General features: G+C 31.4%; 1 protein-coding gene across 3 annotated transcripts in view; it reads right to left on the reverse strand.

The window, feature by feature from the left end:
• The window catches only part of LOC141452507 (monocarboxylate transporter 9), a 149,504-nt gene extending 135,261 nt beyond the window's left edge, over positions 1–14,243 (reverse strand). The window contains exon 1 of one of the 3 annotated variants that reach the window (XM_074124737.1): positions 13,940–14,243. In XM_074124737.1, the coding sequence (XP_073980838.1) occupies positions 13,940–13,945 (6 nt within the window). In that variant the 5' untranslated portion in view covers positions 13,946–14,243. Of the gene's footprint in view, positions 1–3,833; positions 4,409–13,939 lie in introns of those variants that run through there. The other 2 variants (XM_074124735.1, XM_074124738.1) reach the window with 2 other exon arrangements.
• Between the last annotated feature and the right edge of the window lie 263 nt (positions 14,244–14,506).

Here is a 14,506-nt window from a genome sequence, read left to right on the forward strand (position 1 = left end):
GACTACTATTTGTTTCCCAATATGAAGAAATGGCTGGCGGGAAAAAGATTTTATTCAAACGAGGAGGTGATTGCAGAAACGAATGGCTATTTTTCAGACTTGGACAAATCCTATTATTCGGAAGGGATCAACAAACTAGAGCAGCGTTGGACGAAGTGTATAAGCCTAAAAGGAGACTATGTTGAAAAATAAAAAAGGTTTACCCCAAAAAATTAAGTAGTTTTTATTTTTGCACGGACTTTTCAAACGACCCTCGTACAACTCACTGTCTGGTGATGGACAGTGTTGTCTAACGAGAGTACACTGTCCGGAAGTTGACTGTGCACTGTATAAAGCTCCGGGCATCAATGATCTCATAAATAATAATAATAAAGAATTAGGTACTCCCACGCGGAGGTCCCGGGTTCGAATCCAGCTGCTGACCCTTGGATTTTTTCTCTTCCTAGGAGCTTCTTACAGCTCACTGTCCGGTGATGGACAGTATTGTCTGTAACGAGAGATCACTGTCCGGAGGCCGGCAGTGCACTGAAAAAAGCTCCGGGCGCCAATAACCTTAGACGCTGACACGCCTTAAATCATTTAAAATAATAATAATAATAAAGTATTAAATAATGTTTTAAGCTGTTTGAAAAGTTTAAATATGAAACGTTAGTTTCAAATGTTGAAAAAAAATACGAAAATGAAACTGCTCAGTCGATAATGTTAAGAACGTACCAATCTGAAATAGAATATCGAATTGGTCTTCTACCATTTTCTCATCAATTTAAAATATTTTGTCTTATCTTTATCTTAGTATGGAGAGGGGGACACTCAATAGCAGAAACACAATTTTTTGAATTCCATTGTTCATTCTCGGTTATAAAATAAAAGAGATATGACCCTGTTGCTTTTCATTAAAAAGATTTCCTGCTTTCTAAATTTAAGCGAACTATAACAACTATATCAAGGACTGTCATTCTTCCTTCCAAGGATCAGCGTAGATTTATGTATTAAAACTGTCCGGTAGGACAGTTGTATAAGGGTTGATCATTAAAAACTGCACGAAAAAGCGTAACGTTGAAAAACACCCAACTTTGACAATTTTTTTCTCTTTTTCTATAAAAGATAAAATTCCCAAATTTTCTTTAAAATAAAGGGCAAACCCTCCTTTAAAACTGTAATTTTTTTTGCAACAACCTAGATTTGATAGATTTTGAGAAAAAAGATGCTGAAAATGAGCAAAAACAGCATTTTCAAAAATTGTTCTTGTTCTTATTTAAAAAGAAATAATTTTAACAAAAATACACAGAAGACATTAAATTTTAGGAAAAACATTTATTAGGCTAAAAACCTGTTTTAACATCTTGCCAAGGTGTTGATCTAGTGGTCAAGAGCGTGGCTTTGTAAGTGGGAGAACCCCAGTTCGAATACTGCGTATGCAGTAATTCTTATTACTTAATACATCATAACACTTTTTTAAATAAAATGTAGTCATACGTGGGATTCGAACTGGGGATCTTCCACGTACAAAGCCACGCTCAAGACCACTAGACTAACACCCGCCCATCCCTAGCATGATATTCTTACCGTAATCATAGCTCAAGAAGTCATGCATAAGGGGTACATTAAAATGATGTGATGATTGCTTTTATTTGATGATAAAATAAATTTATCCCTGATTCACCCACAACCATTACACTACATGTTTTAAAATCTTCAATTATTATTATTTTTGTTCTTTGCGTCGCCAATAACATTTTTTGCAGTCAGAGGACCTCCCAAAACGTGTATTTCTGGTGGAAAATTAATATTGAAAACCGTTCACGAAAAGGTAAAATTGTAACTTTGATCTCAAGTATCTCAACTAATATTAGGGATATCTAAACGGAATTAACGTCATTTTTCACAGTTTTTTATGTAGTTTTTATAATCATTGTCAAAACCAGTGGTCCTTATGAAACCCCAAATAGGTTTTTAGCCGTAACTCCGCCAAAAATGGAGATACAGCATCGGGGGTGGAAAATTTAAAAACTAGACCCAAAAAAACATATAGTTTACTTCATGGATTTTTCGAAATTTCGCTTTTCTAAAAAGTTATTAGCGATTGGTGCGTTTTAAATGGATCACCCTGTATACTATAGAGCTTCAACTTTTATCTCTAACCTAAAAATTCCGGTAAGAAACGTTAAACCGAAAATTATTACGATGTAAAATTATCGATTACATGAGTACATCAAAAATATTAAGTATTGTAAGGTCTTCTGAGTTCCAAAAAAGTGTTTTTTAAAACTGCCGATAAAATTAGATTGAACCTTGTACAATATTAAAGTGAAACCATCTTTCAGAATAAATTCTTCAAGTTTCAAGAATATTTAATTTACATAAAATGTGTTTAAAAAAAGTCATATGAGTGTTCATGTCAAAAGTTGTTTAGCATGGCTGTCCGATAACAACATGAACAGTGGGCATGCAGGAAGGAATGGCCGCGAGAGGATACTAGAGGAGAGGGAGAACGATGATGAGAGGGAATTTTGGGAATTGGTATATGATAAATACACATCACAAAACATTTTGCCCGTAAAATTTAATTCAGGATAATTTTATAAAAAGGGTACGGGATTCCTTCTGAAGTGATAAGAATTAAATATAAGTCAAATGTACAGAGCAAGACAAACATTTGAGAGAACTTTGTATATTGTAAGAGAAAATTTTGAGCGACAACAGGTTTTATTTCAGTAATTTTATCAATTTTATATCTTTAGGAATACAATTATTACTTATTTATTTTGTCTTCTTTCTACTCAGTAAGCACTGAAAAATTTTGTATCTGTATCCGTGTTAACTTGAAAGTAAGCGACCCCAATGATATTATCATATTATCTTATTAAATAAGATCAGTAACAGAACATAGTACCGCAATACATCTTTGCATTGCGGTACTAGTTTTTAGCCGCTTTGCTAACAAAAGCACTTAAGTGAATTCTGGTGTGCCACATTATTATGTAATTTTAAAGAAGGATAACTTAATGAAGAAATTTTCCAAATTTAATTATTCATCATAAGGGATTAGTTAGTATGTTACAAATAGAATGTACGAAATAGCCTTTTACACAGAAGTGTATTATTTTTTTTTTTTAAGAAGAAAGTGTGAGCCAATTGGCAACAGTTTTAAAAAAAAAAGGGGGGAATGTACAAATTACAGTTTATTTCAGGTAACTGAAGATAATGTTCTAATGTTTCATGTAAAAAAATAGTTTAGAATAGTTACAACAGGAAAAAAAATTGCAATTAAATATTTAAAGAAATTAACGGAAAAAAGATACAAGTGAAACGTTTGAATTTGGCGCCTTCTTTTCTATAGAACAAAACCTTCTCTACTGCACATAAACAATGTACAAAATCCATTATCATAAGGATTCTGTTATAAAAGATGTATTAATTATTTTTTAAGAATAGTCTACCTGCACTATGCTAAGGAAGAGACAAATATTACTTATAAGTTCATGGTAAAAAAAAGGACATTTTCATAGTTAACCTGTTTGGAAGACAATTTAAAAAAAAACTGCATTATTTAACTATAACATGGAATGGTAACAGGGCAACTGCATATGTTTATTTATAATTTGATCGAATTAACAAGAAAATGTAAATTGTAGAATATTATGCACTTTGTAATCCCGTGTAGCGGTTTCAACCTTATCGAAGTGTTTGACAGTTTATAGCTGACAGTTTTATAAGAATTAAACATTAATCATCAACTAAGGCATTGAGTAAAAGAAAATTAAAAATATATCTAAAATTAAACAAAGTAATAAAAAAAAATAATGGAATAATATTCTAGGCAAATAACTCACCCTACTTATTTTCCTGATTCTTCGAGCTATTGGTTTAGTTGGAAGTTTAGAGGTCGACATTTTTCCTACCCTGGTACTGCCAGCTTTAAGTATCACTAGTTTATAATAACTTGAGGGCCATCAAATAACTACACGGAATCAAAGTACAATTGACCATATGATATCTTTTATCTCTATATACGGTCGCCTCCTCCTTGTCAAAAGTAGATAAACAAAAACACTCAACCCAGTTTCTCAGATAAACATTCGAAAAACCGTTTGCAACACTAAGCAAAAAATTGAAATTTAGTTTTTGTTTAAATAAAAACACAGTATTGCTACCGGTATTTTTCTATTAAAAAAATGAGTAAACGAGCAACTGGGCCAGGCACCTCATCTTCAACATTTTGAACTGTTTCTCTTCAGCATTAGGAGAACAATAAACAAGGAGAAATAAAAAATTGTCAGTAATTATAGGAAGATATTCTTCACACTACGATTCAAAACATAACTAGCCAACTTTGATGGCTGGGCATCAGCTTGGTCCGCAGACAAGCTGTGTGAACGAGTCAGCTGATACTAGAGCACTAGTGTGTCTTCTGCCACAGCCTTCTATATTTAGTCTCTCCCTCCACGATTTAACGTTGGCGCTCATTCATGAGATGAATATTTATTCAAATATTTCATAGCTATTACACATAACTACTAGCACTCTGACAATTACATTATATTTCAAATATATCGGTCAACGGAAAGGGCTACTTTATTGATACCATTTTCCAATATTTTGAACTTTTTTCAGAAAAGCTTCTACGATTTTTTTTAAACGAATTGTTTATACTTTTTGGACCCTACCTACCTACCCAATGGCGCTACGGCCCTACGAAGTCCTGGACCTCCTCCACTATTTTTTGCCATTCGGCTTTGTCATAGGCGATTTTTTTGGACTCAATTATTTCTAAAACATGTTTAATATTTAATTTTTTACATTTTTACAGAAAATGATATAAATGTTACTCCTAAAAGAGGGTTGTTTTCCTAGTTAAAATTTCAAATTTGAAAAAAAAGCGGCTAAACGAAAATACTTCTTACTGAACGATTTCTTAGTTTATGATTTTTTAGGTTTAATCGAAATTAGTTCCATTAAACTGAATATATTTATCCGTGAATTCCACTACATTTTTTAGTTCAATTTTAAATTTCAAGTAAACCTAATTATGTTAGTTGCGATAAGAGATAGTCGTGTGACAAGATTTTTCACATATCTACGGAGTTCGTGGCAATGTAATATTAATTTTAACTTTTTGTTCACCAATGCAATTAATTGGAATAATTATAGTAACTGAAAAATGAAAGTGGGCCGAATCAAACATATTATTCTAGATTTTTCATTTGGTAACGACACCGACAATGGATGTTAAAAGGTTTACTTTGTCTAAAACCAAACTTTAATATTAAAAACATACAAGTACATTGCCATTAAAATTTTAAAATTAAAAATAATAATCCAAAAATTTTTCTAAAAAATTTTGGCGCTTGTCCCAGATAATTCTGAAATTAGTATGTCAGAAATAACGTTATATACAATTATGACAAAATTTTCTTTTGCATTAAAATGTATTTCAATCTACAATGTTCTTTTTTTTAATTCTTGTCTCTATAATCTATATTATGAAAAAGATATAAAAATATTTCTTATTTTGAGGACCAGTCGCAAACCAATTCGCTTGTGCAGAAAATCAGCTCTGCTAATATTATTAAATATTTTCGTTTAGAGACCTACAGAAACTTTATAAGAAAGTTTTCGAACCCCTTTCAAACTGTCAAATTAAAGGTGGAAGAAGAAACTTGTAATTAACCATTCACGCAGTAAGGATAAACTTGCAAGTTACTGTTAATGACAGCTGGTTGTAAGTGACCTTAAGCCATTTCATTCACCTAAACCCTAAACCATCCCTAAAGTTCATAACTGAAAGGTACATTGAAAAATTAATTAAAGGTTCATTTATCGAATTGTGAAAGACTCAAGGTGTCTGCAGGTCAAGCATGATTGTAGCATCAATATCGAAGTAGGATAGTTTTTAGAAATATATTATTAGGTAAATGTTGACAGATATTTAGTTTAGAAAACTGAACTACAAATAGATAAATTATTTATAAGCTGTACTATATTAACCTAAATAGTTTGTTTCAATGAAAATCCAAAGAAATAAACTAACACATAATGAATTATTAAAGTAACCAAGAAACAATTACACATTTAAACATAAATAAGAATGGAGAATTCCATAGCACATGTACATACTGCAGGTTAAAAAAAAATTTCATAAATTATTCATGTATTATTAAGACTGTTTTTTTTTAAATTTTCCTTTAATAATTTTAATTTATTTTTTCCTGTTAAATTGTTTAAAAAAAGAAATTTTTCTGATAGAAAAAAAGTAGACTTCTAAAACAAGAAATTCTATTTTGCAGAATTAGCCAATTTAATGCTCAAATGATCACTTTTGGATATGCCAGAAAAATGTTTGTAAATTTATCTTTCTATTTTATAATTATTAGAAAAGTTGAATTTTGTAAAAGAAATAAGATTTTCTTTTTGCAACAACAAATCACATAAAGCTAATCACATAGTTGAAAGAAAGTTAATAATAAATTACAATTATAAAAGTGTATTGTATTTGATTTACTACCATACCTTCAACACTTTGTAACTTGGTAAATCATCAAAGTGCAATTCCGAAATAAATCTTAGTCTTGCTTAGGACGGCTATGCTAGTTTTTCAATTAGCACTATTCGTCTCACAATTAATACAGATTTTTAAAAAGAAATCATCGTACCACTTACTTTCTAAAGATACTTTTCAAATATGCATAATTTTTTTGTTTTAATCCAAACATCGCTAATAATAGATTTTTATTCTTACCATAACTTTACATTTCGTGTAAATTATTGTTTTGAAAACTAAGCACTAAAGAACATAACGATAATCTGAGACAAATTGAACACAGGTGCCATCTGTACGACGCACTCAAAACTAAATCACATGTGTAAAGTTGAGATTAATCCATGGAAGAACTTTACATTAAAACTGTTTAATAATAAAAATTAAAAAACCTTTCAAAAGTTCAAAAAATGGCTAAAATATTTAAAGCTGTACCAAAATTCCAATGTGTTTCTTATCTTATCCTGAAGATCATTACTATTGTATTGATAATTTGAATTTCTCTTATAATAAGCCATGGTTAATAATACGCTACTGAAGTAGAATTTCTATTTAAATTAACTCTGCACCAACTTAAAATCATTCAAGAAAAATATTAATTTATTTCTTACTTGTAATTCTAATTCATAATATTTACAAAAATAAATTCATGAATAACTTTCGTAAATTTATTTCATTTTTAATAAAATATTTAACATAGTGCAATTAGAAATCTCATTTAATGAAAGTAATCCTCCATCACATTAAGTAAGCTTACCTTAATGGTAAGATGATGAAGTTTAAATTATTTATAGAATGGTAAATACGTTATTATAGTACTTACCTTCTAGATACTTCTTGTTTTGTGGAAATAAATGAAAGTTACAAGTGCTGGATTCATCTATTATTGATGGAAAAAATAGATTGTTGAATAAAGATATATAAGGATGTACATCGACAAACGACTAAAGTGGAACCCCGCACACTTGACCAAAAAACTTGAACTTAACCGACAGAACAAATTACAATCAACGCTACCACTGGAAAACAAACGACTAATATACAACAGCGTATTCAAATCGATCTGGACTTACAAACTTGAACTGTGGGGTTCAACAAACTTTCAAATTCACAAAATATCCAGTCCTTTCAATCAAAAATTCTTGACAGATAACGGATTCTCAATTTTTTGTCTTTAACACTATCCTCCACAACGACTTCAATGCCGCATATGTAACTGAAGAATCATAATCTAAATGTAGAAAACACTTTGAATCTCTTCCTTTCTGAAAAGATCCTCTTGTTGAAAATCTTGCCACCACAACGATTCCAAAGCATCCTCCACGTCGATTGAAAATTACAAAGAGGCAAATTCATATTAAGACTATCCTTTACTTTTTTCTAAGTTACAGTAAGAAAAAAATAAAAAAATTTCTTAGATGTTTCATTTTCTTTAATACATAAACATGATTAACAATATAGATATTATTTACTAAAATTTACAGATGCAACAAATACTAAACTGCACTCCTGGACTTCATCTACTGTAGAGTCACTTTGTAAGAGCCTAAAATTCTCCTAGAAAGTAGCAAATCTTAATTATTCAGAAAAATGATTCAAATAAAAGTGAGAATTCTGCAATTATGGTACACATGCTATATAGGCTATTTTATTTGGTCCAAGACATCGAGGTGTGGAGCATTCAATGGTTTGGTCACCTTATGAGTATGGGATCAAATAGATGGCCTAAGTGAATAGTGGACTACATGCCGGAAGAACGGTGAAGAGAAGGGCATCCGAAAAAGTCATGGACAGAGAACATACAGAAAGGAATAACCACAAGAGGATTGGAGGAGAGAAATATGAACAATAAAAAGAGGTGGTGTAAACAATGTTCATAAAAGCTACAGAAAAGTTTCCGCATCAGATTTGTTTAAAAATTATACCTTTTAAAATTAAGTAATTAATTTAAACTCATTATAAAATTAAAACTTGAACAAATACATATCAATAAAGACAGTAAGTTTCTCTTTTCCTGTTTGATTTATTTTAATTTAGGGAGTCATTTAACTCAGGTCATTGGTGACCAAATTTTTTTCAGTGCACTGCCGATCTCCAGACAGTGTTTTCTCATCACACAGACCAGACAGTGGTTGTAAAGTTTCTCTTAAACGTTTTAGACCAATTCATTTTTTATGAATCGTTGTGTTCGGGTTTTTTCCGTGACTGGAACTCTCAGAAACTTGAAATTATTAAATCAATAACTACAGTAGTTGTTACATGTGCAGGCTACCTTTTTTTTATTTTCTAAATCTACCGTATAAAATATAATTCTATTTATAAAAACTGACTTTCTATCAAACATGCAAAAGTTTTTTATACACATGTTGCATTAATGTATTAAATTTGTACGGGAAGGCATCATTACATTTATGCGATTGACAAGGACTTAATAAAAAAAAGAAGTACCATAACGTTATTTAATGTTTAGCAATAATAATGTGAGGAAAATTCCCGAGCAAACTTATTGGTTCTTCATCTGACACTTGCAGATACGTACTTTCAAGCTAGCATAATAAGAAAGCTTACAGCTATGCGAAAAGAAGTTACCTCTTTAATTTTGTGCCAACTTAATAAAATATAGTCTCAAACAAAGAGTAACTATAATTAAATAAGTTAAAATTTTTAGGCAGCATTAAACTGAAGAATATACTTCTGTTACTCTGGAATCAACATCATTTCTGAGTTAATTCTGAAACTAAAAAATAAGTAAACTTTTTAAGTCTGTCCCAAAATCAAATAAGGCATTAGTGGCATTGTTATTTTCTTCACAAATTAAATTTTGAAATAAAGAGCGGTCTCCAAATAGGATCTCTCTTTCAATTACTTTATCTATTTTAGTAAAAGAAAGAATCAATAACTAAAGTAGCATAAACTGTTTCGCATTATCGAAATTGATTTCCACAGACATAGAGGGTCGTTTGAAAAGTCCGTGCAAAGTCAGAGAGATAGCACCACTGGCGCGTATCGAGGTTATGTTTAGTTAGTAGCATCTCTTGGAAGAACACACACCAAGTTTCAGCCAGATCGGTCTATTTCTTTGTGTTTGGCATTCGTTTGAATCGAGGAAGTCGAGTGATTTTCAAAAAATGGACGAAAAAGAATTTCGTGTGTTGATTAAACACTACTTTATGAAAGGCAAAACGCCTCAGGAGACTAAAGAGAAGCTTGATAAACATTATGGTGACTCTGCACCTTCGATTAGAACAGTTTATAAGTGGTTTCAAAATTTTCGGAGTGGCCATATGGGCGCACAAGTGACGCTGAACGTTCTGGACGCCCTGTTGAGGTTACTACTCCAGAAATCATTGATAAAATCCATGATATGGTGATGGATGACAGAAGAGTGAAGGTGCGTGAAATTGCTAGTGCTGTGGGCATCTCGAATGAACGGGTACATAATATTTTGCATCAACATTTGGACATGAAAAAGCTATCCGCAAGATGGGTGCCGCGATTGCTCACGCTTGACCAAAAACGAAATCGTGTGAAGTGTTGCAAGGACGGTTTGCAGCTGTTCCAGAAGAATCCGCAGGGCTTTAAGCGTCGTTTCGTCACTGTGGATGAAACATGGATACATCACTACACTCCTGAGACCAAAGAACAATCTAAACAATGGGTTACCAAAGGGGGAATCTGCGCCAAAAAAGGCGAAGACCGTTCCTTCGGCCGGAAAGATTATGGCGACTGTCTTTTGGGATTCGCAAGGAATAATCCTCATCGGCTATCTGGAAAAGGGTAAAACTATTACAGGTGCATATTATTCATCGTTATTGGACCGTTTGAAAACCGAGCTGCAAGAAAAACACCCACGATTGGCCCACAAAAAAGTCCTTTTCCATCACGACAACGCACCAGCTCACACCTCAGCAGTTGTGGTCGCAAAATTAATGGAAATAGGGTTCCAACTCGTTTCACATCCCCCCTATTCTCCAGACTTGGCTCCCTCGGACTACTATTTGTTCCCCAATATGAAGAAATGGCTGGCGGGAAAAAGATTTTATTCAAACGAGGAGGTGATTGCAGAAACGAATGGCTATTTTTCAGACTTGGACAAATCCTATTATTCGGAAGGGATCAACAAACTAGAGCAGCGTTGGACGAAGTGTATAAGCCTAAAAGGAGACTATGTTGAAAAATAAAAAAGGTTTACCCCAAAAAATTAAGTAGTTTTTATTTTTGCACGGACTTTTCAAACGACCCTCGTAAGACTTAAGATCTCCTAAATAAGTAAATGTTTTCAGCATTAAGTCTGGACGTAGTACATGTACAAAAAGAAAAGACAAAATGTTTTAAAAGTTAAAAAAGCAAAAAGCTCACATTTAGTATTTGCGAAGGGTGGGTGCTTTTTCTACTATATTTTTGGCAATGAGTAGAGGCCAAAATCAGATTGCGATTTAACTCATCCGAATTTTATACTGTTTTCTCGAAAAGGTTCTATTGCATTTTATTTGTACGGTTTCATGCGAAGTATTTTCTTGGTGGCAAATTACTTTTGTTTCCCTAGTAAATTAATTTTAGGATACTCTCAAGGTCGACAAATCATAAGCATCCCTTTTAAATGCTTCTTCTATCCATTAGTAATATTATCCTACATAATTTAAAGCAATAATCCAGTGCCATGTTTTATTTAATTATTTATTTTTTTAAAATCTGGTAAAAATTATTCAAAACATTTGCTTTGGCCTGCCTATTTATTCAAACTAGCAATTTATTTTATTTCTGCGAATGTAACTTTTTCCAATATTCTGAAATGGCTCTTGGATAATTTTTTAAATTAAAGTGAGACATGAATTGTAAGTTTAACCTGAAGAATTTTGTAAATGTTTTTTCGTTAAAAATTCAAAAAACTGAAAATCAACTCAGTAAATTGGCATTTACGGCTTATCGATTATATCCTCTGGTAGCTTCTAAACGAATATGAAATTTAGTGTTTCTGCGATTTCCCTTTTAAGAATTGTGTTGCACACATAGTTAGTCTTAATTGATTTTATTAACCAAGCCAAGTTAACCAACACTTAGAGATTTTCCAAAGAGAATTTTAAATTCTCGCGAATTCACATGCAAAGATTTCCTGAAGCAGAAAAACTGAAAACGAAAAATCACGATTTTGAAGAAAATGTGTACAAAAAAAGAAGAAGATAATTCCTTATTAAAGCCCTCAAATTAGCTCAAAGAGCAAATTTTCGAAACCAGACCCACTCTGTCTTTATTTTTGTTTTTATTAACTTATAAAACTGAACAATAAATCTTTTCATAGAAATATTTCACCAATAATATTCATTTTAGGGCAGTTCTCATACTTTACTATAAACAATTTATCTAATCAATAAAAAGTAGTCATACGCGGGATTCGAACAGGGGATCTCCCACTGACCAAGCCCCGCTCTTGGCCACTAGAACAACACCCGCCCTACAAATATATATATATATATATATATATATATATATATATATATTTGAAAAAAAAGGCAACTAATCAACAAGATCGATTATTGCGCCCCTCTAATGTTCGAGCATACACACTACAAGTAATCTTCTGTCAAAATATAGGAAAACTGTTTCGCAAGGAAACTCAAACTGACAATAACTGAAAAGTTCCTTCAAAGTAACAGAAACTCAAGTTTTGAGATCACCTAAACACGAGAAAGTGGTTCTACAAACCAGTCAGTATGCCTATAGTGGGTACATATAAGAACCGAAAATCGGAGAAAGCAAAAATTTGAAGCAATATTGATATTTAAATTAACTACAACCATTTAATTGACTTGAAAATAAAATTCTAACGAAACATTACTTTTTTTGAAATTACATAAGTTAAGTATGAGAGCACAAAGTTAAGTATAAGCCTTGTAAAAATATCAAATAAGGCATATAACAGTTGTGCTTCAAAAGTATGATTTGTTTATTACAGTAGCTTACTAACAACCCTAACGAATTCAAAAAATATAAATTTGGATGAAGATATTTCAAAATTTATAAAAAAGAATATGTTAATTTAAAATATTGACAAAAAAAAAGATAAAGAGTAAAAGATTAATACAAATAAAGATTACTTATTTTTAGCTTCTTAATACGCATCAATTAAAAACAAAATTAAGCAACAACTGCTTGAGCCTCCAACTTCAACGGATTCTCAAGCAAAATGAGCAGAAATCTTAGAAAACTATTGTGGCAAATACTTGAAAATATAGACCTTAGAAAGTATTGCCTTACTGAACATTTGATTCTAATTTACTGCACACTTCAATTACTTATGTATGCGCAGTTCCAGAGTTTCAACCATCTTAAGATAGGTATTTGAAAGAGTTCCCGCTAAATTTTAAATCATTGTTTAAAGACACCTTTAATATTACAAAGAAAAACAAATATTTCAAAATTTGACTATAGTTGTGAATGAATAGCTAAAACAAAAGTTGAAATCAGCAAAGTGTAATACATAAATAGTTTTAATTCTTAGAAATATATTGAAGAAAACTCTCTGAAAATAAGTTATACCGCTCTCAATTGTTGGATGACTCAAAAAGATAGGACATATATTGACAAAAAAAATAATAATAATAATCATTGATAGGAAAAAACTTAGTATTAGTATGGTAGAAAATGTTTTGAAAATTAATTAATTTTTAAAATTAGCTTTCGGCTTATTCAAGTTTCTTGTTTCTTGCCTTTAGTTGAAATTTCCTTTAACTTTAGGGATAGCAGCTTCTTAGGATAAAACTGATATTTTCTTTGCAAAATAAATTTCCAAAATTGTATCCGAAAATACTTTCTACAAACAAATAATTTTAAAAATGGAAATTTAGATCCATTTCTTATCTTTAAAGGCTAATATTCAAATCATTACAAAAATGCAAACCGGGTGTAAATATTAAGTTTGTCTTCAAAGAAACAAAAGTATATTCATATATATTTTTTTTTTCAAATTCTGCAATTTATTAAAATTGTTTAATTAGATAAATATATATACACATAAAAAATTTCATTCTTTCCCATACAAAAAGGAGATCAATCTTGGCAGCAAAGTAATCTGCAGTACCGGCAGCTTTATTGAATGAATCATGTGATGTCTAGCTTCATTCAACTATAATTTAATTAGAGCATGAAAATATTATTTTTGAAAATTAATATTAAATTTGAAGATTTAATAATTAAAGCGATCTTTCTGTAAAATAAGTGCAAAAAAGTGAGAAAGTAATAATAAAGATTACAATTCTGTTTGTTTCTCTAATATAAACAGTTTTGCTACATGAAGGAGGGTACGGAAGTACGAAGAATGACTGCAAGATTGTAAAAAAAATATTGGCTATCAAGACTGGTTGGTAGTTAGGTATAAAGTTGTGTAAAGATAACGTGACTCACCACCATATCGGCCGGAGGAGGAGGCGAGGGAGGGTGGATGTACTGGTGTCCACCAGGATGGAGGCATGCCCGCGTCTATTCGCCGCACGCTCCTATCCGGTTCTGTGAACTGCTTGTCAGACCGTTCCAACTCGACAGGCTGGTCGCTCTATGGTGCTGCTACTCTTTGTCGACAATAACCAGTCCTACGATCAATAGACAGCAACTTGCGCCGGCTCAACTGTACCTAACTTGACGTTCTTGGTATTCTACCCCTCATCATACTTCTTTTAGAGATTCTGCCGGTACTCAAATAATGCACCATTTGAAGCGAGACTAATGTAGTTTGAGTAATTTTATTTAATTGTGTGGTTTTATATTTACTAGTTCTGTTTCATTATATTAATACACAATATAAATTGTCACTAATATAAAGAAAATACTCACAACAAATAAAATAAATTAAAAAAAATAAAAATAATTTGACTCTTAGAACAGAGTACAGCAAAACTTAGGATTAATTCTTAATAGAGCCACGATTTAATCACAAAATTTGTGATGACTTAGTATTTAATTTGGTAGTTTACT

This window comes from Rhodnius prolixus, unplaced genomic scaffold (genome assembly GCF_049639745.1).
Source record: "Rhodnius prolixus isolate KJV_2025 unplaced genomic scaffold, Rpr scaffold_3, whole genome shotgun sequence".
NCBI lineage: Eukaryota > Metazoa > Arthropoda > Insecta > Hemiptera > Reduviidae > Rhodnius > Rhodnius prolixus.